Genomic DNA, 26,376 nt, shown 5'->3' on the forward strand with positions numbered 1-26,376 from the left:
GTTCTACCATTCCTAGACCGGCAGGGGAACTTGCTGTTCCAACAGGACAATGCACGTCCGCATGTATCCCGTGCCACCCAACGTGCTCTACAAGGTGTAAGTCAACTACCCTGGCCAGCAAGATCTCCGGATCTGTCCCCCATTGAGCATGTTTGGGACTGGATGAAGCGTCGTCTCACGCGGTCTGCACGTCCACAGGTCCAGCACGAACGCTGGTCCAACTGAGGCGCCAGGTGGAAATGGCATGGCAAGCCGTTCCACAGGACTACATCCAGCATCTCTACGATCGTCTCAATGGGAGAATAGCAGCCTGCATTGCTGCGAAAGGTGGATATACACTGTACTAGTGCCGACATTGTGCATGCTCTGTTGCCTGTGTCTATGTGCCTGTGGTTCTGTCAGTGTGATCGTGTGATGTATCTGACCCCAGGAATGTGTCAATAAAGTTTCCCCTTCCTGGGACAATGAATTCACGGTGTTCTTATTTCAATTTCCAGGAGTGTATGTGATTACTTTTGTTTCTAAATTGATAATGGCTGCTGGATAAAAATGGTGTCTGTTCCGCAAGACCTTACCGAAAGGAGAGTTACCACTTATACAGGGTGTTACAAAAAGGTACTGCGAAACTTTCAGGAAACATTCCTCACACAAAGAAACAAAATATTTTATGTGAACATGTGTCCGGAAACGCTTACTTTCCATGTTAGAACTCATTTTATTACTTCTCTTCAAATCACATTAATCATGGAATGGAAACACACAGCAACAGAACGTACCAGCGTGACTTCACTTTGTTACAGGAAATATTCAAAATGTCCTCCGTTAGCGAGGATACATGCATCCACCCTCCGTCGCATGGAAACCCTGATGCGCTGATGCAGCCCTGGAGAATGGCGTATTGTATCACAGCCGTCCACAATACGAGCACGAAGAGTCTCTACATTTGGTACCGGGGTTGCGTAGACATGACCCTTCAAATGCCCCCATAAATGAAAGTCGAGAGGGTTGAGGTCGGGAGAGCGTGGAGACCATGGAATTGGTCCACATCTACCAATACATCGGTCACCCTATCTGTTGTTGAGAACCGTACAAACACTTCGACTGAAATGTGCAGGAGCTCCATCGTGCATGAACCACATGTTGTGTCGTACTTGTAAAGGCACATGTTCTTGCAGCACAGGTAGAGTATCCAGTATGAAATCATGATAATGTGCTCCATTGAGCGTAGGTGGAAGAACATGGGGCCCAATCAAGACATCACCAACAATGCCTGCCCAAACGTTGACAGAAAATCTGTGTCGATGACGTGATTGCACAATTGCGTGCGGATTCTCGTCAGCCCACACATGTTGATTGTGAAAATTTACAATTGGATCAAGTTGGAATGAAGCCTCATCCGTAAAGAGAACATTTGCACTGAAATGAGGATTGACACATTGTTGGATGAACCATTCGCAGAAGTGTACCCGTGGAGGCCAATCAGCTGCTGATAGTGCCTGCGCACGCTGTTCATGGTACGGAAACAAATGGTTCTCCTGTAGCACTCTCCATACAGTGACATGGTCAACGTTACCTTGTACAGCACCAACTTCTCTGACGCTGACATCGTTATCGTCAACTGCACGAACAGTTGCCTCGTCCATTGCAGGTGTCCTAGTCGTTCTAGGTCTTCCCCAGTCGCGAGTAATAGGCTGGAATGTTCCGTGCTCCCTAAGACGCCGATCAATTGCTTTGAACATCTTCCTGTCGGGACACCTTCGTTCTGTAAATCTGTCTTGATACAAGCGTACCGCACCACGGCTATTGCCCCGTGCTAATCCATACATCAAATGGGCATCTGCCAACTCCGCATTTGTAAACATTGCACTGACTGCAAAACCACGTTCGCTATGAACACTAACCTGTTGATGCCACGTACTGATGTGCTTCATTCTAGTACTGTAGAGCAGCGAGTCGCATGTCATCACAAGCACCGAAGTCAACATTACCTTCCTTCAATTGGGCCAACTGGCGGTGAATCGAGGAAGTACAGTACATACTGACGAAACTATAATGAGCTCTAACATGGAAATTAAGCGTTTCCGGACACATGTCCACATAACATCTTTTCCGTATTTGTGTGTGAGGAAAGTTTCCTGAAAGTTTGGCCGTACTTTTTGTATCAGCCTGTATATAGTGGGTCCCATTCATCTTGTTTACCCATAAAAAATGTTTCCTGATGTGTTAAATGAACAAGTGTTTCAACCAATGTTTTTAACATCATTGGGTAGTTCTTTCTATGTCATGAATTCTTACTGATGTAGGAGATATGGAGTAGACACTAAAATTTTTAAATAGGACCATGTACATCATTTTTTGTCAGAAAGGTCGCAGTTTGTAGTAATAGACGGAAAGTCATCGAGTAAAACAGAAGTAATATCTGGCGTTCCCAAAGGAATTGTTATGGGCCCTCTATTGTTCATGATCTATATTAACGACATAAGAGGCAATTTTAGTAGCCCTCTTCGATTATTTGCAGATGATTCTGTTATTTATCGTCTTGCCATGTCATCAGATGACCAGAAAGAATAACAAAATGATTTGGATAAGATATCTGTTTGTTGCGAAAAGTGGAAATTGGCCGTGACTAAAGAAAAGTGTGAAGTTATTTACATGAGTACAAAAAGAAATCGTCTAAATTTCGATTACCCGATAAATCACACAAATCTGAAGGCTGTGAATTCAACTAAATACTTAGGGATAAAAATTACAAGTAGTCTAAGTTGGATCGAAAACATAGATATTATTGTGGGTAGAGCAAACCAAAGACTGCGATTCATTAGCAGAACAATTACGAGGTGGAACAGATCTACTAAAGTCACTGCTCCCACCACACTTGGCCGCCCTATTCTGGAGCATTACTCTGCGGTGTGGGATCCGCATCAGGTGGGACTGACGGATGACATGGAGCAAGTTCAAAGAAGGGTGCTCGTTTTGTACTATCGCGAAGTCCGTGAGATAGTGCCACAGATATGGTACGTGAATTGGAGTGGCGATTGTTAAGACAAAGGTGTTTTTTGTTGCGACGGAATCGTCTCATGAAATATCAACCACCAGGTTTCTCGTCCGATTGCGAAAATATTGTGTTGGCACCTACATAGAGAGAAATTATCGTTACGATAAGATAAGAGAAATCAGGGCTCCCACAGAAAAAATTAAGTACTTGCTTTTCCCGCACGCCCTTCGAGAGTGGAACAGTAGAAAGACAGCTTGAAGATGGTTCATTGAACCCTCTGCCAGGCACATTATTGTGAATAGCGGAGTAATCACCTAGATGTATATGTAAATTTTCTTCAAGAATACCCTTTCCCTCCCCAAGAGCTATTCAAGAACATATTACACTGTTCCATTTTATTGACAACAGTAGTATGAATACGGTAAGTAATACATAACTTCTCTAACTTAAATATTAACTAAATCATTCATTAACTAAATCACTTAACCTCTTCAAGACGCGTTGGAAAATTTTACAAATTACCAATAAATACTGAATGCAACAATACTGCACTGTAGTGTAACTGGATGTTGTTACTGTTAAGTGCTGTATTACAGTAATTATGACAGTGGAGAAGTAACATGGCCCTTTGTAGTAACTTTTACTGTGGTTCTACCACTACATAAAATACAGAGAGCTTACATCACATGCTCAAAATAGTTATTATTGGCAATCACACATAGGGTCACACTGTAGATGTAGGACGCCCTACGCCGTGCTGCTACTTCATCTATGATGGCTCTACAAGCATAAATAATGCATTGCTGTGTGTTTTCTGGTGCTATTTACATATCGGTAGACAGCATCCTTGACTGCTCCCCACAGAAAAATATCCAGCGTTCTAAGGTCCGGAGGTCGGGATGACCAACTATCTGGGCCACCACGTCCAATCCTCTTATCCGGGTTTTACCGTTCAGAATTCGTGGTGTTTGTAAGGCGTTATGTGCAGGGCATCCATCATTTTGATACCACATGACCAAACTCTGATTCAGAGGTACGGAAAACCAGATAACAGGAAGAGCGTGTCTTAAAAATCGAACCTATTGTCTGTCACTTTGGTTGTCATTTACAAAGAAAGGCCCGATAATGGTATCTCCAATAATTCCGTACCAAATTAACGTTCTATGCACTTTGATGCTCTGCCTGTCATAACCAATGTGGGTTTCCGATTGACCAATAAAGCATATTCTCAAATTGACTTCTCCTTTGTTGGAGATTGACGCCTCTTCAGTAAGAAGAACATCTGAGAAGAAATTAGGATTCGTTAAAAGGTGTCACAGAGCCTACTGACAAAACTGAAGCCTGTTGCCGAAGTCATTTCCATGAATTTCTTGGTGTAAATGAATATAGTATGGATGGAATTTATGACGTTACAGAATCCGATGTGCACCTGTTTTCGAGACACCACCATGGTATTGAAATCGTCGTGTGCTGACTTGAGGATTCATGACTACGGCAGCCAGCACAGCGACCTTAGCAACTTCGTCTGTTCTTGTTCTACGATGATTTAGAAGTCTTGCATTTAAACTTACAGTTTCAAGTAGACGAGAACACTTCGGCTTGTCGGTGAATCTGCTGCTGTACACTAGTTGTGCCTGAACCTGCAGAAAATTATAGAATCGATATGTACAGCCGGCCGGAGTGGCCGTGCGGTTCTAGGCGCTGCATTCTGGAACCGAGCGACCGCTACGGTCGCAGGTTCGAATCCTGCCTCGGGCATGGATGTGTGTGATGTTCTTAGGTTAGTTAGGTTTAATTAGTTCCAAGTTCTAGGCGAATGATGACCTCAGAAGTTAAGTCTCATAGTGCTTTAGATATGTACAGCAGAGCGCGAGATAAATATAATAATGTAATAATCATAATGCTCTCTATCAGCACTGAACCTAAAAATTCAAGCTATTACAGTATTTCTTGTAAACGTACTTTCTCCGTTGATCAGCAGCATATCTACCTTATCGATATGCGTCTACATCTTACATCTTTATACAACAAAAATTTTATTCAAGATGTCTACTTCCACCATGCAGTTACTAAGTAATTCTGATGCACGGCTGCACTGGTATACAGTGTACTGTACGCTAAAGTACCAACAAATGAGGTATGCGGGTGGGAGAGAAGTACCTGTGTTTAAATGGCTCAGAAAGAATAAAAATACCCACACCTTTACTACAGCACTACAATCGGTATGTAATGCGTACAATGAAGGCAGTAAACAACTCGGTTTCTTCGCAACATGTGTATTCTTCAACCTTTCCACATCTACATTTCATTGACTAAATGGTTCAGTGTGGTACATTTTGGAATAGTTGTGGGAGGGGGTAAGAGTATTCTTAGGTAAAATACACATGATTCCATCAGAAAAATTTAACCTCTACCTACATCTGTAAAGATACATTAAACATATTCCCCTAGCAAGAACTACACAATGTTGAAGAAAGTTGGTTGAAACAATTTTTCAATTGACGCACCAGAAAAAAGTTTTTCGGGTTAACATGGTACATGGGACAATCTGCGCAAAGCCCTCGGAAAAAATTCTGCTTACATATCTACATAAAAGAATCCAATTTTCAAGACAACGTAAACTACAGAAAACACTCAAATGCTACATAAAAACCTTTATCCCTATCTCATTCCTTCTGAATCCTGACTTGTATTCATTCAAATTTTAAGTCTATCACAGTGAGGATGACGCACAGAAGTTACGAGTTTCTGAGTCCTCACTGACGTATTTGTTCGAAATTTCCTTCAGGTAGTTATCAATCAGTTTCAGGAAGAGTATATTACATATCTCGCACAGTTGCAGTGCACGAATTTTGACGAGTAGTTTCGAACCATCTGCTTCATTCACAACACTCATCAGCTTGATTCTCATTTGTATAGTGAACAAATGTATGTTGTGACATCTATCTACCGTCACTGTGTGATGCATATATTGCCAGTTTTAGATTCTTTTCATTAATCAAAATATCCACGGATGTACGTGTACCAGATTCCGTGTCAATGTGGCAAGTCGTTTATTGGTCAGACGATGGGTACCGTCGAGGATAGAAGCCGTGAACACCAGAGGCACACTCGACTGATGTATCCGAGCAAGTCGGCGGTCGCTGAACATTGTTTGTCGGAAAGTCACACACTATGGAGTATGAACGCACGAGGATTCTCGTACAGACGTCGAGATACTGGGACAGCATTGTTAGAGAGGCCATCGAAATACCCACCAATGACGACCTCATAAACTGTGACTGTGGCTATAATCTTAGCAAGGCTTGGGAACCAGCGATTGGGTTAATCAAGAGTAAATAGAGCAAACGTATAGTTGTGACGACCACGGCGGACAGAGCCATCACTCCGACGTCATCTCAGACGCCGTCGCAATCTGTTCCACCGCGCGACCGTGGCGCGTGTCTCGGACAGCGGAGGGAGCGCGCCGCGGGTGGAGGGTATTTAAATCGGCCGCCGCCGTGACTGTACCCAGTTCCCTTTCAGCAGCCATAGCGTACGGATCTCCTTGCCAGCACGTTCACAGGAACTCAGTCCGTCAGTTCACCTGATGACGGCGACATGTAAGGTCGCCGAAATATGGTGCTCGTTGGACACTATAGACCGGCAGTACACCCGTGGATACTTTGATTATCAAATACGCCGGGAGAAACTTAAGAATCTTTTCATTAAGATCAGGCACATTCAATAAGGGCCCAGTAGGTCAGGCTTGAGAATGAACTAGTCGGTTCGAAATTAGTCGCCAAAATGTATGTACTGCAACTGTGACAGGTTAGTTAAAAAATTTGCTGGTTATACATGAACAATATGTTGACGTTGCATTACCATAACTGTCGTATTTCTTAATGTGCTCTTTATTTAACTATATATTTGTTGGGAATTTCCTAAGAAAACTTAGTAACTGTTATGCATAAACTTGCAGATGTGTTGGCATATTGTTAACGTCAAAAAACACACAACTGTCAGCATGTCTACATAGCAGTAGTAATTGCTTCTCTCCACTTTTCTTTGTACTGAGATAAATATTACTCAGCATACAATTCGATTCACGTTTTCGTGGTGTAACATTTTTGTGTTTTTGGGGATGAATCTGTAGCACTGGAATTCATTACTTTCATTCGTATTTTTCCCCTGAATCACTATGTATACGTCGCTGCTGGACACCTATTGCATTGCGGAATATAAGCATTGCTGATGAAATGCCATTTACTTCCCTTCTCGTTGTCAGTCAGCGTTCACTACTTTTGCAGGCCCCTACACGTCCGCGGCGGGGGTAACTCGAAACAACCCTCACCCTGGCATCAGGGTAGAGGGCGGAAGTGTTTTGCTTGCAGGGCTGGGGTCGCGGCCGGCGGTGGCAGTGCGCATGCGCGGGGGGCGGCCCGGGGCCGCGCGCCGGTGGGCGTGGGCGGCGCCGCCTCAGTCCGGCAGGCGCCTTCACCAGCGCCGCACCTCGCCGCACCGCTCGCTCCTCCGCCCGCACCTGCCCGCCACCTGCGCCGACGACCGCGCGGACAGCCGCCGGAAGCATCCCGCGAAGCGCGCGCCTTGCGCCGCGGCAACCAGCGTCACGCGCCCAGTCGGCAACTATGGGGCCCGTCCTGTGCGGTAGCTGCCCAGGCGGCGACCGGCCGCTCTCGGCGTGCGTGTGAGGTCGGCCGCACTCGCCGTGCAGTCTGCGGGCAGAAAAAATTCGGCCCCCGGTGCATGCCCTCCGTGTGTAGCTCTGTCTGACTACTGTAGAAGTGCTATGCGGGACCTGCTCAGTGACTCTCAGTGATCATCCGGGTGTTAGGGTACCTCACGTACTGACAGTGATGGCCTGCGTTGTGGGTTGTGCCACCGTGGCCGGCATCGTCTGGTTGGTGTTCGCCGGACCCGCTGCACGTCCCGGTGAGTTATGCGACGCTACACAATTTTATTTTACTAATTCCTAACAGGTAATTAATCGTGGTTATGACTTGTCATTCGCACCTCAGCTTCCTCATCGCCCATGCAAGTTGTACTCTAACTGATACGCAGGAAACACTGGACCAATTAAAATCCTTCCGAATGTACTGCCGGTTCATCTTACATTATACGTGAAAAAACTGAAATAACAAACAGTTCGGTCATGCTGCCGCCGGCATCCTCAGGGCGCAGAGTAACATGGCTAGTGAGTTAATTGCTTCTATATATTGCCTTTATTATAGTGATACAGGATTACAGATGTGATGATACCTTTAGAACCGCGATATATTGAAGTACCTCCTCTACAGATAATTTAGTCTATGGCCTGAAGTACGCCGCCTTAAGAGCGAACGAAACACCAGTTATATTAGCATTTGAGCATTTGCAGTGTTTTATAAAATGACATATCAGTAAAAACAGAAAGGTTTTACTGAGACTGGGATCGTTCACGGAAAACTATGTTGTACTGCTTGATGGTGTAAATTTTTTTTTCTAAAACAATTTCTTTGGCTCCTAAGGTGCGCTGTAATATGTTTTAAATTTGAGCGTATGACATTCCTTTTCTAATGGCTATATCTCGCTTCCGAAAGTACTGTGGTAGATTAGTACACAACACACATCGTTTAGTGATTACAAACCGAAAAACTGTCTTGGTCCTGCGCAATGCAGTGTGAATGCCCAAGAATAAAAAATGCGAAATGTATAGCAATGTTATATAAACTGTCATAGTTATTGAGAAGTTGGGGATCAAAATACTGAATATCATTATTAAAATAACATATAGTCAACTATGTTCGTAGATTAGTCAAGCATTACCTTCTGTCTGAATTCCTCTTTCTCTTTTCTATGTCGTCCTTCCACCATTTCCCTGACAACGGATTTCGAGTATCAACAATGTACCAATAACGACTGATATCTCTGTACACATCATTATAACGATGGATAACGCTGTTGCTTGTACAGGTATCTGCATCTTAACTACAGTTTACACATAGAAGTACCAAATACAACTGCTAATTCAATCCAGCAGAAAAATGTAGTCATTAAAATATTGCGAGTCCTTCAGCATGTAATTATCTATTACTGTTACATGAATTAAACGAACAATTACAAAGCTCCAGAAGGTAATGTTTTAAAAAATAAACTATATTGACACTCATTTCATCAGGATGTATTCGGTAGTATTCACCTATACCTGAAAGGCATCAGGCTCAGAAATCTGTTGTGAGATATAAGGATATTCACTTACTACTTTTTTCTACTCAGCTGTGTTTATTGATTTCTTTATTTATCTGCAGTCGATTTCGACGCAACAACGGCTTCAGCTTCAGTCATTTTAAAGAGTGTCATCCACGTGAAGCGTCATTGAACGTTTATACTGTTAATCTGAAAACTGCAAGACTTTGTCACTACAAAGTTGTTAAATGTGATTGCTGCTCTATTGATACTTGACACCCTATCGCCATGGAATTAAAGTAATGATGACAAATATATGGGAAACAGTAACACAAACAGCAGGTATTACTTAAATACGATCCCACAGATTGAATGTTATAGTTACCACACCAGATAATGCCAATATAGCATTTATTACTGAACTATTCTGCCCAATGTTGACATCGTAATTGCTTTGAAACGCACATAAAATGACTAAAAAGTATCAGACACATGTGAGTTGACGAAAAATAACAACAAAACAGCCTTTATACTCCACAGCCTAAAATAAAACAGTTGACGTCCCTCAGATCAATTTGGAAACGTTACCTAACGGCGTTCTTTCTGCGATCACTGAGATGGTATGCATGTATTTGTTGCTAGAATGCTTACGATCAAGGAAAGCTATGGTACAACGCAAACAGCCGCTGTGTGAATGCTTGTTGTCCCACTGCTCCGGCGTCTGTTACATTCTTTCATGGGAAAAATATGAGAGTGGCATCTTTCTGAAAAAAACAGTTAACGTTACTTCCGAAATTAAATGCGCTCTCGCTTCTTCATTCTGTCCCGCTCTCGACATGACCCTAATTTATATCGTTCTTTCGTTCGTTCTTGTTTTTAACTATGTGAGTGGTTTGTGCACCTACCAGAATATTCTCTGTAAGAACAAAAATTATAAGATCCTGCTCTTTTAAACACTTACCACGTCAGTAGCAAAGTTACAATATTCATTGTTTTGTTCTTGTATTGTTTCAATAAAGGGCCAAAGATGTAAAAGGCACATTCAAAGAAATTATTTTTGAGATCTCAACTGTGACTTACAGTAACGACAATACGATCTATTTATTACCTGTAATTGTTATACAACCAACTTTGTCTGTTACTGAATCTCAGAAAAAAAAATCGGTCAATCTGCATCGTGTCATTTGACAGACTTAAGTCCAAAGTTTGCTAGCTATTCACCAGTGAAATAATGCGCTTCTGTGAGAGCAGTGAACTCATCTCACTCCAGATAGTAACTGAAATAAAGTTTACAACATATCGCAGGTTTTAATGTATGGAATAACGCTGAAAGAAGTCGGTTAAAATTTTTTGTATAGTGTGAAAATGCCAATGCGCTGCCCGTAAGATGCATAAGTTCGTAAGAAATACTTGTTATTTACATTCCATGCTCACATAACACCGACAGCAGACGGAGTAGAATGCCGGCAAATAGTAGATCGTTCAAAACCAGAAATTTTGGCGACGTGAATTGATCGCTAGATATTTAATTAATACTATCGACCCAGAAAATTACGTATTATAGGTAAAGACACTATTACAGAAGTAGCCTTTGTTATCTTTGTCTTTTCAATTCGCACTGTCTCTTTTTCTCTGTTCAAATTATACGGGAACACGTAGTAAATATTATACAGTCGAAAACGTAATGCACGGAGTTTCGCCTTTTTATTACCAGCGTCTCTCAGAAACTGCAGAGGAATGCTTCAATCAGTATTTGTTTTTCTACTTTACAGACATAACAGTAGATTTTCTTAATGGTGTATTCCGAACACATCAATTTTAAATACTGTGAAGTAACGCTTCCATCACTTACAAGCTTACTCAAGACAACCTTACTAGTTTTGAACTCTGGGGTCATTCGTTCTTACCTTTCAGAAAGTAAAGGGCCCCTCAGTCTTAATTCGCCAAAATTATTTTCGCTTTAGTGGTTTTTTGGTTCTAGAAACGCTACAAATTTAACTCAAGTCTCCATATTGTCCATTATCACTTGTTTTCATTCCTGCAATTAATGAGTTGACGTGCGATCTAATTAATCTCAATATGAACTAAAATGGTAGTTACCTCCTACCTAGGAACATATTGGTAGTTATTAATTTCAGCTACTAAGGTGTCACTTGATTCTATGAATGTATTCTTTCTCTGCCGTGAGGATAAAATATACTGTTTATAAAAACTAGACATGATTGTCTTAATGGGATTTCCGCGATGGTTCTTTAAATAAAAACAAGGCATTTAAGTCTTTCATCGCTACTTTTACTTTCAATGACAGCGAACCGAATGAGTTATGACAGCGAAACGATAGTTCTGTAGTGGCAAGTTAATCTGTAACTGCAATATATGATCTGAAGATGGGCAGCTACCCTGAAACCTATGTTTGAAAATAAAAAATTATCGATCAAAGACTGAAATGCCATTTTTTTCTATTCTGTTGTAGTGTATAGTCACAAGTAACTACACGATCCTTCTAATACTTTTTGATTTGATTGTCATAGTTACTCACTTCCAGTTTGCTTTTTTTACTTGTAATACTCCGAAATGCCTTCACAAAATAAGACAAAAAGAATATTCCAGAATTCGAAACAGGAACATCTGCCAGCATGAGTAACGGAGTAGTGAAGCAAATTAAATCACTTAATAAAAGCAAGTCTTCTGATCCAGACTATGAATCAATGACATTCCTTAGGGTATGCTGATGCAATAGCTCCATACTTAACAATCACATACAACCATTTGCTCTACAAAAGATCCGTACCCAAATGCTGGAAAGATGCACAAGTCACAATAATATTCAAGAAAGGTAGTAGGAGTAAACCATTAAATTACAGGCCCACATCATTAACGTCGATATACAAAAGGCTTTCAGAACATGTATTGTGTTGCAACATTACGAAGTACCTCGAAGAAAACGGTCTATTGACACACATTCAACATGGATACAGAAAACACCGTTCCTGTGAAACACAAATAGCTCTTTACTCGCCTGAAGTGTTGAGTGCTATTGACAAGAGATTTCCAATTGATTCCATATTTATGGATTTCCGGAAGGCTTTAGACACTGTATCACACCAGCAGATTGTAGTCAAACTGCGTGCTTATGGAATATCGTCTCAGTTATGTTAATGGATTCGAGATTTCCTGTCAGAGAGGTCACAGTTCGTAGTAATTGACGAAAAGTCTTCGAGTAAGACAGAAACGGTTTCAAGCGTTCTACGAGGTAGTTTTATAGGCCATTTTCTGTTTCTTATCTATACAAACGATTTTTGAAACAAACTGAGCAGCCGTCTTAGGTTGTTTGCAGATGACGCTGTCGTTTGTCGACTATAAAGTAATCAGAAGACCAAAAAAGAATCGCAAAACGATTTAGAAAAGATATCTGTATAGTGCGAAAATTTGCAATAAACGAAACGTGTTAAGCCGTCCACGTGAGTCCATAAACTTTGAACTTCGGTTACACGATAAATCAGTCGAATCTAAAGACCGTAAACTCAACTAAATACCTAGAAATTACAATTACGAACAACTTAAATTGGAAGTAACACATAGAAAATGTTGTGGGGTAGGCTAACCAAAGACTAAGTTACATTGGTAGGACACTTACACAATGTAACAGATCTACTATGGAGACTGCCAGCACTTCCCTTCTCCGTCCTCTTCTAGAATACTGCTGCGCGGTGTGGGATCCTTCCTCGGTTGGATTGACGGAGTACATTGAAAAAGTTCAAAGTAGGGCATCACGTAATGTATTATCGCGAAATAGGGGAGAGAGTGGCACTGAAATGATACAGGATTTGCGATGGACCTCATTAAAAAAAAGGCGTTTTTCGTTGCGGAGCAATCTTCTCACGAAACTCAAATCTCTAACTTTCTCCTCTGAATGCGAAAATAATTTTTTGACGCCGGCCTACATACGGAGAAACGATCAGCATTACAAAACAAGGGAAATCAAAGCTCGTACGGAAAGATATACGTGTTCGTTCTTTCCGAGCGCTGTACGAGATTGGAATAATAGGGAATTGTGAAGGTGGTTCGATACCCTCTGCCAGACGCTTAAACGTAACTTGCAGAGTACCCATGTAGACGTAGATGTAGGGTAGTAATGTGCATGATATTAGGTTTTCTCTTAATCACATTGTGCTTAGAAACAAAAAACTCTGACGAACACACTTACAAATTGTCACAACGAAGATGGTTAAAATGAATTTCAGTTTCTGTTTTCTGTTTACTCTCGAGCAGGAATCTCATGGTTTACAACGATTAATTAATAGAGTGATGACACAGGAATCGGTCTCTACGAATTACACCATCTGTTGCACCTTGGATAACAACTGTATGTACTCATCCAAAAACGTTATGGGGTCTTGGTGTAGTATCATTGCCACAGATACTACTACAACGCCGCGCCAACACAGGGTTGGCACCCATTCGTCTGCGAGCACAGCGCACTCCAGCGGGCTATGCAGCTCGACGGAACTGGAGTGTGCCTCGTTCACGTCTTAGCTGGATATCAACCTAGGCAGACTCACTTTCATAATCGGCCCTCAGCCAGTTCTGTTTGCATTGATTCTCTAAGGAGGGCCCCTCAGGCTTAGTCCCTGAGAATGTTAGTTATAGCCATAGCGGCAGTCCTTCAAACTACGGAAAATAAGAAATTTTCATTGTACTATGTGTTTCTTGAATAATAAACCTTCTCTCTAACAGTGTGCCATACCGCATATTACTGCTATCTGGACTCCTTCAGCTAGTACCAACTCGGCCTCCTATTTATTTGCATTTAGTAACGAACTGAATAAAACCTACGCGTTTTGTGCCTATAAACAGTGAGGCACAATACTTGGACTAAAGAGTGGATGGGAATCAGAAGCCTATAGATAAATTGGATAAGTTCTCCTGTAGATAGGTTAGTTATATACCAACGCGATGCAACAAAACCTTTATCCATAAAGAGGAATACGTATTGACATACACAAATTAGTTCTAAGATACTGTAAAGCAATAGCTTGTACGAAAGGAAGATTCTGTGTATTCATTTTACTTTTAATAATACCACGAAAATAAAGCGCACGAATCCCTCGTAGCTACAGGAATACGAAAAGGCAGAACAATGTGCTCGTTTGGGTAGGATTTAGCTGTGATATAGGCCAAGACTTGTTTCACACCCTAAACCTGTTGACATGTCTTTGCTGCCGAAATGGATTGCAGGGAATGGGACAGAATGATTTTCTAATTGGGAATATTTGGAATTAGATTTCCAGTTCTGGCTGTTGCCTTCCAAAGAATGGAAAGCTCTCGAAAATTTTGTTCAGAGGAGCGGCTGACGCCATTCTTAATTATGAGAACATACCTTCTACACGAAAATGAGAACCTAGCGCGTGTGTGTGTGTGCGTGCATGTAGGTGTAGTTATGTATTACGTGTGTGCAGAGCAACGTTGACCACTTGCTCCACTTGCTCCACAGGGTACCTTCGCTTCGTTGGCGATGCGGCGTTCGGTACTCTCGATGTATGTTTATATCAGCATGATTACAATTCACACTTAATGGCAAGCAGGTAAGCGAAAACGAATGCTTGCAAACTACTTATGCTAATGTTCTTCCAGGTCTTGTCTGTACTGTTTTAAATGCTTCTAATGTATATATCGACTTTATTTTTGGCATTTCCCGCCTAATGCAACTGTTGCTAATGTAATTTAGACCCGTCTTTATGACATCGTCTAATCTGATTTTTACGTTTAAGGTACTTAACGCAAACACTGGAGGCATGGCATCATGATGTGACCTAATACATACATCACGAGTTGTAGGTGAACGTGAGATCTCGGTAAACGAAATGGGTGGAAGGACTGGGTGCTTCTTTCTGTTGTACACCTAAACAGATTGGCGAATAGAATAATATTTAACAGGTAACATCGATCACACCAAAATGCAACAGATTTTTTTACACATAAAACTGCTAGTGTCAAGACTAGAGTCACAACTCTGCCATAAAGAAATGTGACTGCCAGATACTCATATTTTTGTTTATTGTTTTCAAAATAGTACCTGAAGGTTATGGAAACGTAAAAGATTGTTGTGCTAGAGTACGAAACAAAACATGTGATTGCAGCTCGTTCAATCTCTTTTCGGAGGGAAAGAAAACTGTTTAATTCACATTGATTTTGGGTCGATTGTCAACAAGTATGTCGACATATAGTATCGGTGAAGCGTAGGAAATGCTGACATAACACGGAAAAAGCCTCCGAGAACTATAACTATATCATACGAGTTGTGGACTGACAACATCAGCTTCCGATTTGTCACACACGGGTTAACTGACGACCAAGAAGCAAGACGCAAAAGGAATTGACGCAGATTTCGTTGACTAGTTTTCTGCAGATAGTGATGAGACCTGAACCTCTTTTTTTTTAAGGATTAGGATAGACAATCATCACGGAACACTTGTACACCTATCTACACCATATTATGACGAACATTCAGAAGCGCTACGACTCTCACAAATTTCTAACACGCATTGTCTTCGGTTTTTATGATTCGTAGTGAGCTCCAAATAAAAACTCCCTAGAAATCAGAGAGCTCAATGGTATATGAACCACACAGCAGTTTCCTGTTAAAAGCCACTTATCGCGGTAGTGAATTATTGGTACACTTTATTTTACCAGAGAATATATTTCGATTGGAAGACTAGAACGAAGTGATGTCTACTTTATGATAATGACGAGAAAGAACCCTGACTGATAACTGGAGAATTTCAACTGTGTGTGTCGTGTAGTGATGATACGATACTTCTATGAGGGCTTACATTACGCTCTGCTGGGATGGCAGCCCATTGTTAGAACGATATGTTGTGTAATAAACAGTCCACTAGGGAAAGTTGCTAACTTTTGTGCTGTCTTTTACATAAGCTCCTGCAGTTGAAGGAGTGTCAGTACTCGACAGATGAAGTAGTTACAACCACCTTTAGAATCTAAAGCCCCGACACCTCCGTTTACTTATTATCGTAAGGCTGACTGATTGTACTTTGTCCTAGTCTTCCAACCAAAATTATTGACGGAAATGGGAGTCGCACTCTGTCACGCTGACAGTCATATTCTGTAGCAGATTTGTAAGAGATATATTACAGAGTAAATTGTCATTTACTAAATTTATCCTCTACTTTTCGTCGAAGAACAGGCTTATGGCCTGTTCAGTCTTCACAAAAGCCATCTTTTCCTTGGTCATCCTGTATCTTTATTTCCTTTAGGTCTGTACTCTGTTAGTTGTCTAATTATTCTTCCGTTCACGGTTCTTTCAATAAGCTTTTTTCATTTGGCGATCCCGTAATCTGCCCTATCATTTATGCAAAATACATTTATTTCTGTACTTATGTCAAAATTATTTATTTTATATCTCAGAGTACATTCTTTTCCATTCGTTAAACATTTCATTTCAGCTTATTCTATCCTTTTTTGGTCTTTTTTAATTATTGTCCAGATCTCACTCCCGTATACACTCCTGGAAATGGAAAAAAGAACACATTGACACCGGTGTGTCAGACCCACCATACTTGCTCCGGACACTGCGAGAGGGCTGTACAAGCAATGATCACACGCACGGCACAGCGGACACACCAGGAACCGCCGTGTTGGCCGTCGAATGGCGATAGTTGCGCAGCATTTGTGCACCGCTGCCGTCAGTGTCAGCCAGTTTGCCGTGGTATACGGAGCTCCAGCGCAGTCTTTAACACTGGTAGCATGCCGCGACAGCGTGGACGTGAACCGTATGTGCAGTTGACGGACTTTGAGCGAGGGCGTATAGTGGGCATGCGGGGGGCCGGGTGGACGTACCGCCGAATTGCTCAACACGTGGGGCGTGAGGTCTCCACAGTACATCGATGTTGTCGCCAGTGGTCGGCGGAAGGTGCACGTGCCCGTCGACCTGGGACCGGACCGGCAGCGACGCACGGATGCACGCCAAGACCGTAGGTTCCTACGCAGTGCCGTAGGGGACCGCACCGCCACTTCCCAGCAAATTAGGGATACTGTTCCTCCTGGGGTATCTGCGAGGACCATTCGCAACCGTCTCCATGAAGCTGGGCTACGGTCCCGCACACCGTTAGGCCGTCTTCCGCTCACGCCCCAACATCGTGCAGCCCGCCTCCAGTGGTGTCGCGACAGGCGTGAATGGAGGGACGAATGGAGACGTGTCGTCTTCAGCGATGAGAGTCGCTTCTGCCTTGGTGCCAATGATGGTCGTATGCGTGTTTGGCGCCGTGCAGGTGAGCGCCACAATCAGGACTGCATACGACCGAGGCACACAGGGCCAACACCCGGCATCATGGTGTGGGGAGCGATCTCCTACACTGGCCGTACACCTCTGGTGATCGTCGAGGGGACACTGAATAGTGCACGGTACATCCAAACCGTCATCGAACCCATCGTTCTACCATTCCTAGACCGGCAAGGGAACTTGCTGTTCTAACAGGACAATGCACGTCCGCATGTATCCCGTGCCACCCAACGTGCTCTAGAAGGTGTAAGTCAACTACCCTGGCCAGCAAGATCTCCGGATCTGTCCCCCATTGAGCATGTTTGGGACTGGATGAAGCGTCGTCTCACGCGGTCTGCACGTCCAGCACGAACGCTGGTCCAACTGAGGCGCCAGGTGGAAATGGCATGGCAAGCCGTTCCACAGGACTACATCCAGCATCTCTACGATCGTCTCCATGGGAGAATAGCAGCCTGCATTGCTGCGAAAGGTGGATATACACTGTACTAGTGCCGACATTGTGCATGCTCTGTTGCCTGTGTCTATGTGCCTGTGGTTCTGTCAGTGTGATCATGTGATGTATCTGACCCCAGGAATGTGTCAATAAAGTTTCCCCTTGCTGGGACAATGAATTCACGGTGTTCTTATTTCAATTTCCAGGAGTGTATGTGCATAGGTGTAGCTTTTACTTCGTAAAATTTTGTTTTTAATCCTCAGCTGCTCTTATTAGCTACATAGATAATCTTCTTTATTCACTGGAGGTCTCATTATTATATTCATATCTTACACGACAAGCGAAATGTGTGTTCAACTGATTTACCGGTTAACATTATCTTAGAATTTATTGGGCATTTTCCTTTGAAAACCATAATTTCATTTTTGTTTTCTCATATTTGTAAGCTATAGGGTTTGTCTGTTAAGTACAAGCAATGTTCAACGAATTGTAAATCATATTCCGTATTTTGTAAAGTGATTTGGTTATCAACAAACAGTAGGGTATTTACTGTGTGTTTCTGGGAAATAATTTTATTTCTCGATTACCTTGCTTTTTTCCACTGGCTATCAGCGTCGTTAACAATATACGAAAGGAAGTGGGTGAGAGCATGCAAACTTTTCCTACCCCTCTGTTAATTACCGTTGGTCCTGTTTCCCTTAGCCTCTATTATTTAAAATCACCTTATTTAAATGCTAACTTTGTATCACTTGTATTAATTGTTTAGGATAATCTCGTTTTTTTGTCATTATATTCCAAAGCATATAGCTATTCACTCAATGCAAAACATTTTTAATATCTAAAAATGTATTACTAAATTGCTGATTATGTTATCTCATTTCAGTTATCTGCGCGACTTTAGAAATACTGTCACTGCATCATCGTTTCTCTAGCAGAAGGGCGTCAGCTGTTCTTTTCGGTCTGTTATTAATTATTCATGGTTACAATTTATAGCCAGTGTTAAGAGGCTTTACCATTGTAATTTTCACAAGCATTTCTAGTGCCTTTTTTGTAGACGTTTTACTTTTGCTCCTCTCGTAGAGTCGGGTACCGTCTTCCATTTTCAACATTCATGTAATGAAAGCAGCTCTCTCAGTACAAATATTAATACTCCTCATTTGATAAAGTTTTCATTAATAGTATCGGATTTTGCTCATTTTCTGCTCTTCATGTGCTCCAATGCTTCTTTTATCTTCTCGAATGTCATATTACCTTCTTGGTGTTCTTCATCATCTTGTTCTTTGGGTCTATTTTCGTTAGTTCAATTTTATCATTGTTTTCTACCTATAATATCTGATATCGCTTTATTCTTATTTTTTTGTCTATCACGTGCAATCGTGTAGAATCTTTTTCCTGTTAGTTTGGGTGCTCGAGGAATTAATAAGCTATCTCTTGTCTACCATGGTCGTTATGTTCAGTCTTTCATATCATTCTATCACAGGATTCTTGACGGAATTCTCATACTGTTTCCTTAGTATAGCTACGTTCTTCTTTACATTGCGCCTTCGTTTTGTATGTATTGTGCTATAGATTTGTAATGCAAGCTTTTGGTTTCTCTTTCAATGCATTTCCTAATTATTTATTACATAATTTGACACCCTTGCTCCTCGTAATTTCTTTTTCTTCCTTATTGCCTCCGTCATCGTTTGGACCAGATACGCTTTTACCTTTTCTCAATCTGAATTTATATTGTTTTCTCTAAATTTATTTTGTAAATAATGTGTAAGTCGCAGTTGAAATAGACTTCTTACACTGTCTAAACACCTGCAACATACATAACGTACGCCTCAACTTAATGATGATCGAATCTGTAGGAGATTACTAAGTGTGCTACCTGCCTTCTGTCATATCTAATCACAACTAAACGATTTGAGTCTGAAACTGCAAGACACAGGAGTGTGAAGGTTTTCTATTGTTAAGAAACTCTCAACTTAATGGTATTAAAGTTTTTACACAGCGGCACTCTTATGTGATGGGACTTTGGACTGGCTCCAGTAGCTTTACTCTGACTAATAGTGAAAATATTACGAAGACTAAAATTTGGTAAAATGTATTTCAAATGATAAATTGAATGGTGAAATATGAAACACCATACAGTATTTAAATCAAATCTGGGTTTATTTAAGTAGTTTCCCGTTATTATGTGGCAGACTGAAAAACTATTGTTCACTTACTAAGGCGACTGTATATATCATAAAGTAATTTGTCACCTAGTTTCGATTATGGAGACACATATACACAGGAACTCCCTGGCGATAAGGTGATGATTCCATCACTATTATCATTAAATTGTTTTTATTTGACATGTGTCAATTGCGATTGGGGGACGGAAAACAAAGACACAGTCCAGATATGGGCATAAGGTATTATCTTTTCTACAGTTCGAATCAGTTTCGGAATGACAACTGATTAATCTGTTTAGAATATTACAAATTCGACTATTAGTATCATGGTCTGGCGCTATATTTAAGTCACTGATTGTAATATGCATTTGTAAATTACTGCAAAAACATGTGCAGAACAAACTGGTTGATTGTTGAGGTACGATTGTCGTGTAAATCCATTCGCAGAACTTCGGATATTTGTGTAACATACTAAAAAAGAAGTCCGGTAGCTGACTTCTATCGAGTTTTGTACTCAAGTACGAAACACATCTGCGGTACACTGCACATTGAAAATGTTTTTAAGAATCACAATTGCTTTCATATGGATTAAAATTGAGTCACTGCTTGTTTCCTCCGAAACGTGGACATTGGTGTTCGTCTGGTATATCAGCGATAACATGAAATCGGAATTCTGGGCTTTTTCATACCATAAACTTTACAGCCTATAGAACACATACATTTATTAGTCTCTGGGGAATTAATGGTCATGGCGAAAACACAATGAAATTCGTACGATCGTTGTCATTGACGTGAATGACGCTTTAACCTGTTCAAGGATGGGTGGAAATTTTAATTATTTGTAAGCATTACTGGTGTAATAGCAAATAATCAAATACTGTAACAATTTTGTAAGAGATGTGTTTTATTCCGCATAAGGAAAAGATAAGCAGCTGTTATCATGTAGTGCCAATAGATCAAATAAAATTAGACATAAGTCGTACTTGTGTTGCACAAGAGCTGTTATGCTTAATGATGAATCGTATTTTGGTACGAAGAGAGTCAATGTCTACTTCTATGTGAATCTTAAAAGTCAGTATTCATGATTTTCATTTTGGTTCTTTCATCTGCTTCTGTATTCGCCTGCAGTGCTCTCTCTGCCGTATCTGTTTGCGGGCGGACGTAGTATCAAATCTATAGCAATTTTTCATCTCGTTAGTGTGGTGGAAGAGAGGCAACTGCTGTTCCGCGTAAATATAAAGTGAGCGAATATGGTTATGGCGCTGCTGTAACGATGTTCGAAGAGATTTGTACCACGTTAGGGCCACTCTCAAACAACATTCGACTGTTATCTCGATTCTCTTTACGGAGCGGTGTGATTACCCTAGTAACTATTTACGATATGGAGCTGATTCTCCCAGTAACCAACGTGGTTTCGTGTCAACACCTCTGGGTGAATTATGTAAACTATTCACGTATAAAATATGAAATGCAGAACAGATGTATCGAAAAAAACCTGAACCCATTGATTCTGATTAGGCTTTTTCTGTTCCGCCATTTGAAGTTGATATTATCTCCCTTCGTCCATAAATTGAGAATTGGAAATAGGTCACAGAACATGTGACAGGGTGCCATTTGCTAATTGCATACCGGGACTTCCACTGGATGTGGCACTAAAAACTTCACAGTACTGATGGTGGTATAGAGTGGTAGAGTAATGCAAAACTAAATAATAAATAGTAAAATAACATAATAATAAATAATATGTTATTGGGACGTATTTACTCCTAGTTATTACTTACAACTGTTCTGAGGTGACTAGCGGTATCACTTCAGTAACATGCCGTCTGTTTGTGCAACCACTGGATCAAGCATTTTATTGGTTACTCTGAGATCGAAATTTTTCAAGGTTTTCTCTACGAATATTGAAGTAAGTTTTTGTAGACCAAATCTACGCAATGAATTTAGTAATAATTTAGAAGAACATTGGTGTACTTCATAGGGTAGTAATCCAGTGTCTGAGACACATCATTTTGGCTATCGAATTTGTTGCTTTCATAACATTATTATTTCCTTGTGTTAGTGTTCTTGGTCCATGGGACCATTTCAGGAAACACATATAATAGCTAAAACGGCATGTGAGTATATAGTTAAAACTATGGTAGTATGTTCTTCCAGATGATGCTGCCTCATAAGCAAACTGATCGCAGACATACATACCACTATTATTAATTCAACAGATTTTGTGATGATCAAGTCATTTTACCAATGTTTTAAAACTGCACACCATTGGTTCGATACATTGACACAATGTTGTTGTACAGCTACCTCTAGTGTATGGCACTCTGATATTGAATAGTAGTTTGTGTTTTCGGCCACTGATTGCCTTCAGCATGGATGGTCTCGATATTCGTGAGTTCTAGTGCGTTTAGTGTCTAAATATTTACTACACCAAAGGTTCTATTAATACAGATCATTCGTTGTAGATAACTATTTATCTAAAGATAATAGCGTGTTAGGAGTACTGTATTGAGGATCAGGTACGTTTTCAGTAATGTGATTATCGTAGTCTGCTTCAGTACGAAGACTGATTCGCTGTAGCTATCCACGCAAGACAACATTTCAAAACTTTCTATTGACTTCTGGTATGTGCTATTTAACGTTCATGTTTCACTTTTCTATAAGGTAACATTTTCGAGAACCATTTTCAGGAAAGACACTATAGATTTAATTATTTCATCCGCAAGAAGCAGATCGCGATAACTACAACTGAAATATAACACTTTTCTGTAAGTCACTCGTTTCTTTAATGGGTACGCGATTCTATGGGTCAGACCACCATCTTCAGATGTAGAAATAGGTACAACGCAAAGCGCAAAAATGGAAACATTTTCGGGCTATTAGGCCGAACCAAAACATAATATATTTAGTCTTTCAGTATAAACGAAAATCATCTCTTTTATCAGAAACACTGCCATTGAAGTTAAAAAAAGTTTTTCAAGACTAATGTTTACTTATCGGTAAAGTAGACCAATAAAGGTGCGCTGTTACTTGTTATATGTATTCTTCACTTTACATCAGATGTTAAACGCTTTTCTTCTCCTCTGTTATTAAAATGATGATTGATTTCAACTCGTAAGGTACGGCTGTACAATCTCTAGAGGGGTTAAGTAACGGAAATAGGACAATTATGTTCATAAATTGTATCATGGATTTAAGGAAATAAACGTTGCAGGTGTCAGACTTTGGTTGCCTATTTTGTTACTTTAACACAAGTTCACTTGTACAGTAGATCTTCAGTATTTCGGACTTTAGTAATTCGGAATCCGCAATAATCCGGAATTGTTTTTATCACGAAGTGAGATACTGTCAGACATCATTCGCGGAGACTGCTTTTATTGTTTGGGGGATTGAACATATCTCTTTCCTTCCCATCTGGGTTACCAGATGCTCGACATTTACTGAAGTGTTTGGCATTCCAGCCTCGTGTTCGGCCTTCGACATTGAAGTGAGTGGTTCGGTGGTCATACATTTACATTCATATCACTAATTTGTTTATTGATTTCCCTAAAACAAAAAATCATCAAAAGGGTAATGGAGGTTCCACGCAACAATGCCTGTGTGGAAGAGTTCTCAGCCATATGAATCATTTATGACCTGACGCAACAAATCAAGTGTCGACATGGTAAAAGCAGAATTATGCATTCAGTTTTATTTGAAATTTGAAACGTGCATGACTTTTACCAAAAAATTAAAAGTAAAAGGAATTATTGAAATAGGCAGCTAGTAATAACACCTATCATTTATGACGTTTACTAAAGATGTTATTGTATCACGCTAAGCTGAGCAAATGCTTTCTCCAGGTAATGTTCGATAATTTGGTCAGTCTAATCTGGCAACCCATGGCCAATAGTGAGTGATTTATGCGTCATTGTTGGTCACAAGCACACAACAAAACCAAATCCAGTTGAATTCGCTTTCTGAAATCCACCTGACGAATTGTATTTAATTCCATTTCTTCGATTTTTTACGAATAATGTGTTGCACTTTAGGATGCAGTGACAAAGACGAGCGTTAGGAGTAAACACAATTCTTTAGGTTTAAAACCAAACGACAGTAGTTACCAAGCTGGGAATTCGGTAGTATGTTCCTATAGACTAAACTGCTAAGGTTATCGGTCCCTATGCTTGCACACTACTTAATCTAATTTAAACTAACTTACGCTCCAATGCGGGAATGCGCACAAACCATGGCAGTCCGCTTCAGACTCTGCGGCTACTTCGTGTCGTTTACCAAGGTGGTTCGTCTCCTCTTGTGTGATGTAGAGGTGTGTGGTATTGCTAAGTCGACTTTTACGTCATTACGATTCGATTCAATATTGCAGTGCCTGTGTTGTTCAAACGTGCGATTCCCTGTTCCTTAGGAGATGAACGCATGTCAGTAGGAACTGGCACTGAGGCACATACAGCCATTATGAAATACATGAATCATATTGGCTGTCGGTAATGTGGACCACTATTAGGTGTGTAATGAAATGACGACAATGAAAATTTCTGTCAGATCGCGACTCTCACCCGTATATCCCGCTTATCGCGAGCGGTAGGCTTACCATTAGGCTGTCCGAGCACGCCTCATGACCAGAACCAAACGTCCCTCAGTCATCAATCATTTATCTACAACCTGCACTGCTACATCAATTACGTACTTTCATGTACGGTGGAGATATTTTAGTTGAAAGATGCTTGCCCAGTTATGGTGTATAAATATGATACTGAAGTGTCTGTACAGTTAAAAAGTAGTGCGAAGTTCCTTCCGAAATGCATGTATGAAGATTGCATTCTCTGCACTGGTCCATAACGAATGTGGATCTCTATTGTTTGATAGTCCAGTCCCGACAGTACTTTGGCTAACAAAACAGACAATTCACCTATTTTGCCATTACCCACTAGAAACACTGTAGGCTATATTCTTAATTCTGGTAATTCTGTCAGAAACAGTTATGTAATTCAATATCAATTCCGACTAGAAAACGCCCCAATAGCTCCTAATTAGTTGTGTGTCAGTGAGTAAACTTATTACGTGTTTGAATGCACAAAAACGTGTTGTAATGAAAGTAACGTACAACTGCCTGATACGCAAAGCGTGTTTTGGGGCATCCATTTGATGAGCAACTACGTGACAGTCTCCCATTTACAAAACAAGCAAGTGTTGTAACACCCGAAATCGCCGTTCGAAATTGCGTTGTGACACGGCTCATGACGCTCAAAAACTATGCTGGCTTCTCCTGGACGCTGTGCCTGTAGAACAGGAGAAACTGATCAGGTCTGGCAGTTTACCTGACACTCTCTTCTACTTTTCTTTTGCCCTCACTCTATTCCGCAGTTCTGCCTCGACCACTATTAGAATCACTGGACTTCCCAGTACATCTTGAGAAACATTACACATTACGCCTGAAATATCCACAGACCGTATGTTCTTCCTCGCCCACTGCCTTTCAAATTTTCAAAGTCTTTTTGACAATAATTAAGAATGGAATACTTTTATGGATCTAGGTGTATTTTTGATAGGCAATCTGTCTACTTCTTATCTCTTTCGCTCGATATACACTCCTGGAAATTGAAATAAGAACACCGTGAATTCATTGTCCCAGGAAGGGGAAACTTTATTGACACATTCCTGGGGTCAGATACATCACATGATCACACTGACAGAACCACAGGCACATCGACACAGGCAACAGAGCATGCACAATGTTGGCACTAGTATAGTGTATATCCACCTTTCGCAGCAATGCAGGCTGCTATTCTCCCATGGAGACGATCGTAGAGATGCTGGATGTAGTCCTACGGAACGGCTTGCCATGCCATTTCCACCTGGCGCCTCAGTTGGACCAGCGTTCGTGCTGGACGTGCAGACCGCGTGAGACGACGCTTCATCCAGTCCCAAACATGCTCAATGTGGAACAGATCCGGAGATCTTGCTGGCCAGGGTAGTTGACTTACACCTTCTAGAGTACGTTGGGTGGATCGGGATACATGCGGACGTGCATTGTCCTGTTAGAACAGCAAGTTCCCTTGCCGGTCTAGGAATGGTAGAACGATGGGTTCGATGACGGTTTGGATGTACCGTGCACTATTCAGTGTCCCCTCGACGATCACCAGAGGTGTACGGCCAGTGTAGGAGATCGCTCCCCACAACATGATGCCGGGTGTTGGCCCTGTGTGCCTCGGTCGTATGCAGTCCTGATTGTGGCGCTCACATGCACGGCGCCAAACACGCATACGACCATCATTGGCACCAAGGCAGAAGCGACTCTCATCGCTGAAGACGACACGTCTCCATT

General features: G+C 41.2%; 1 protein-coding gene across 1 annotated transcript in view; it reads left to right on the forward strand.

Moving 5' to 3' along the window:
- The first annotated feature begins 7,410 nt into the window (after nucleotides 1-7,410).
- LOC126281704 (zwei Ig domain protein zig-8-like) overlaps nucleotides 7,411-26,376 on the forward strand; it is an 883,147-nt gene continuing 864,181 nt past the window's right edge. The window contains exon 1 of the mRNA XM_049980878.1: nucleotides 7,411-7,927. Coding sequence (XP_049836835.1) covers nucleotides 7,852-7,927 — 76 coding nt within the window. The 5' untranslated portion in view covers nucleotides 7,411-7,851. The remainder of the gene's footprint in view (nucleotides 7,928-26,376) is intronic.

The sequence above is a fragment of the Schistocerca gregaria genome, chromosome 7, assembly GCF_023897955.1.
Source record: "Schistocerca gregaria isolate iqSchGreg1 chromosome 7, iqSchGreg1.2, whole genome shotgun sequence".
Lineage (NCBI taxonomy): Eukaryota > Metazoa > Arthropoda > Insecta > Orthoptera > Acrididae > Schistocerca > Schistocerca gregaria.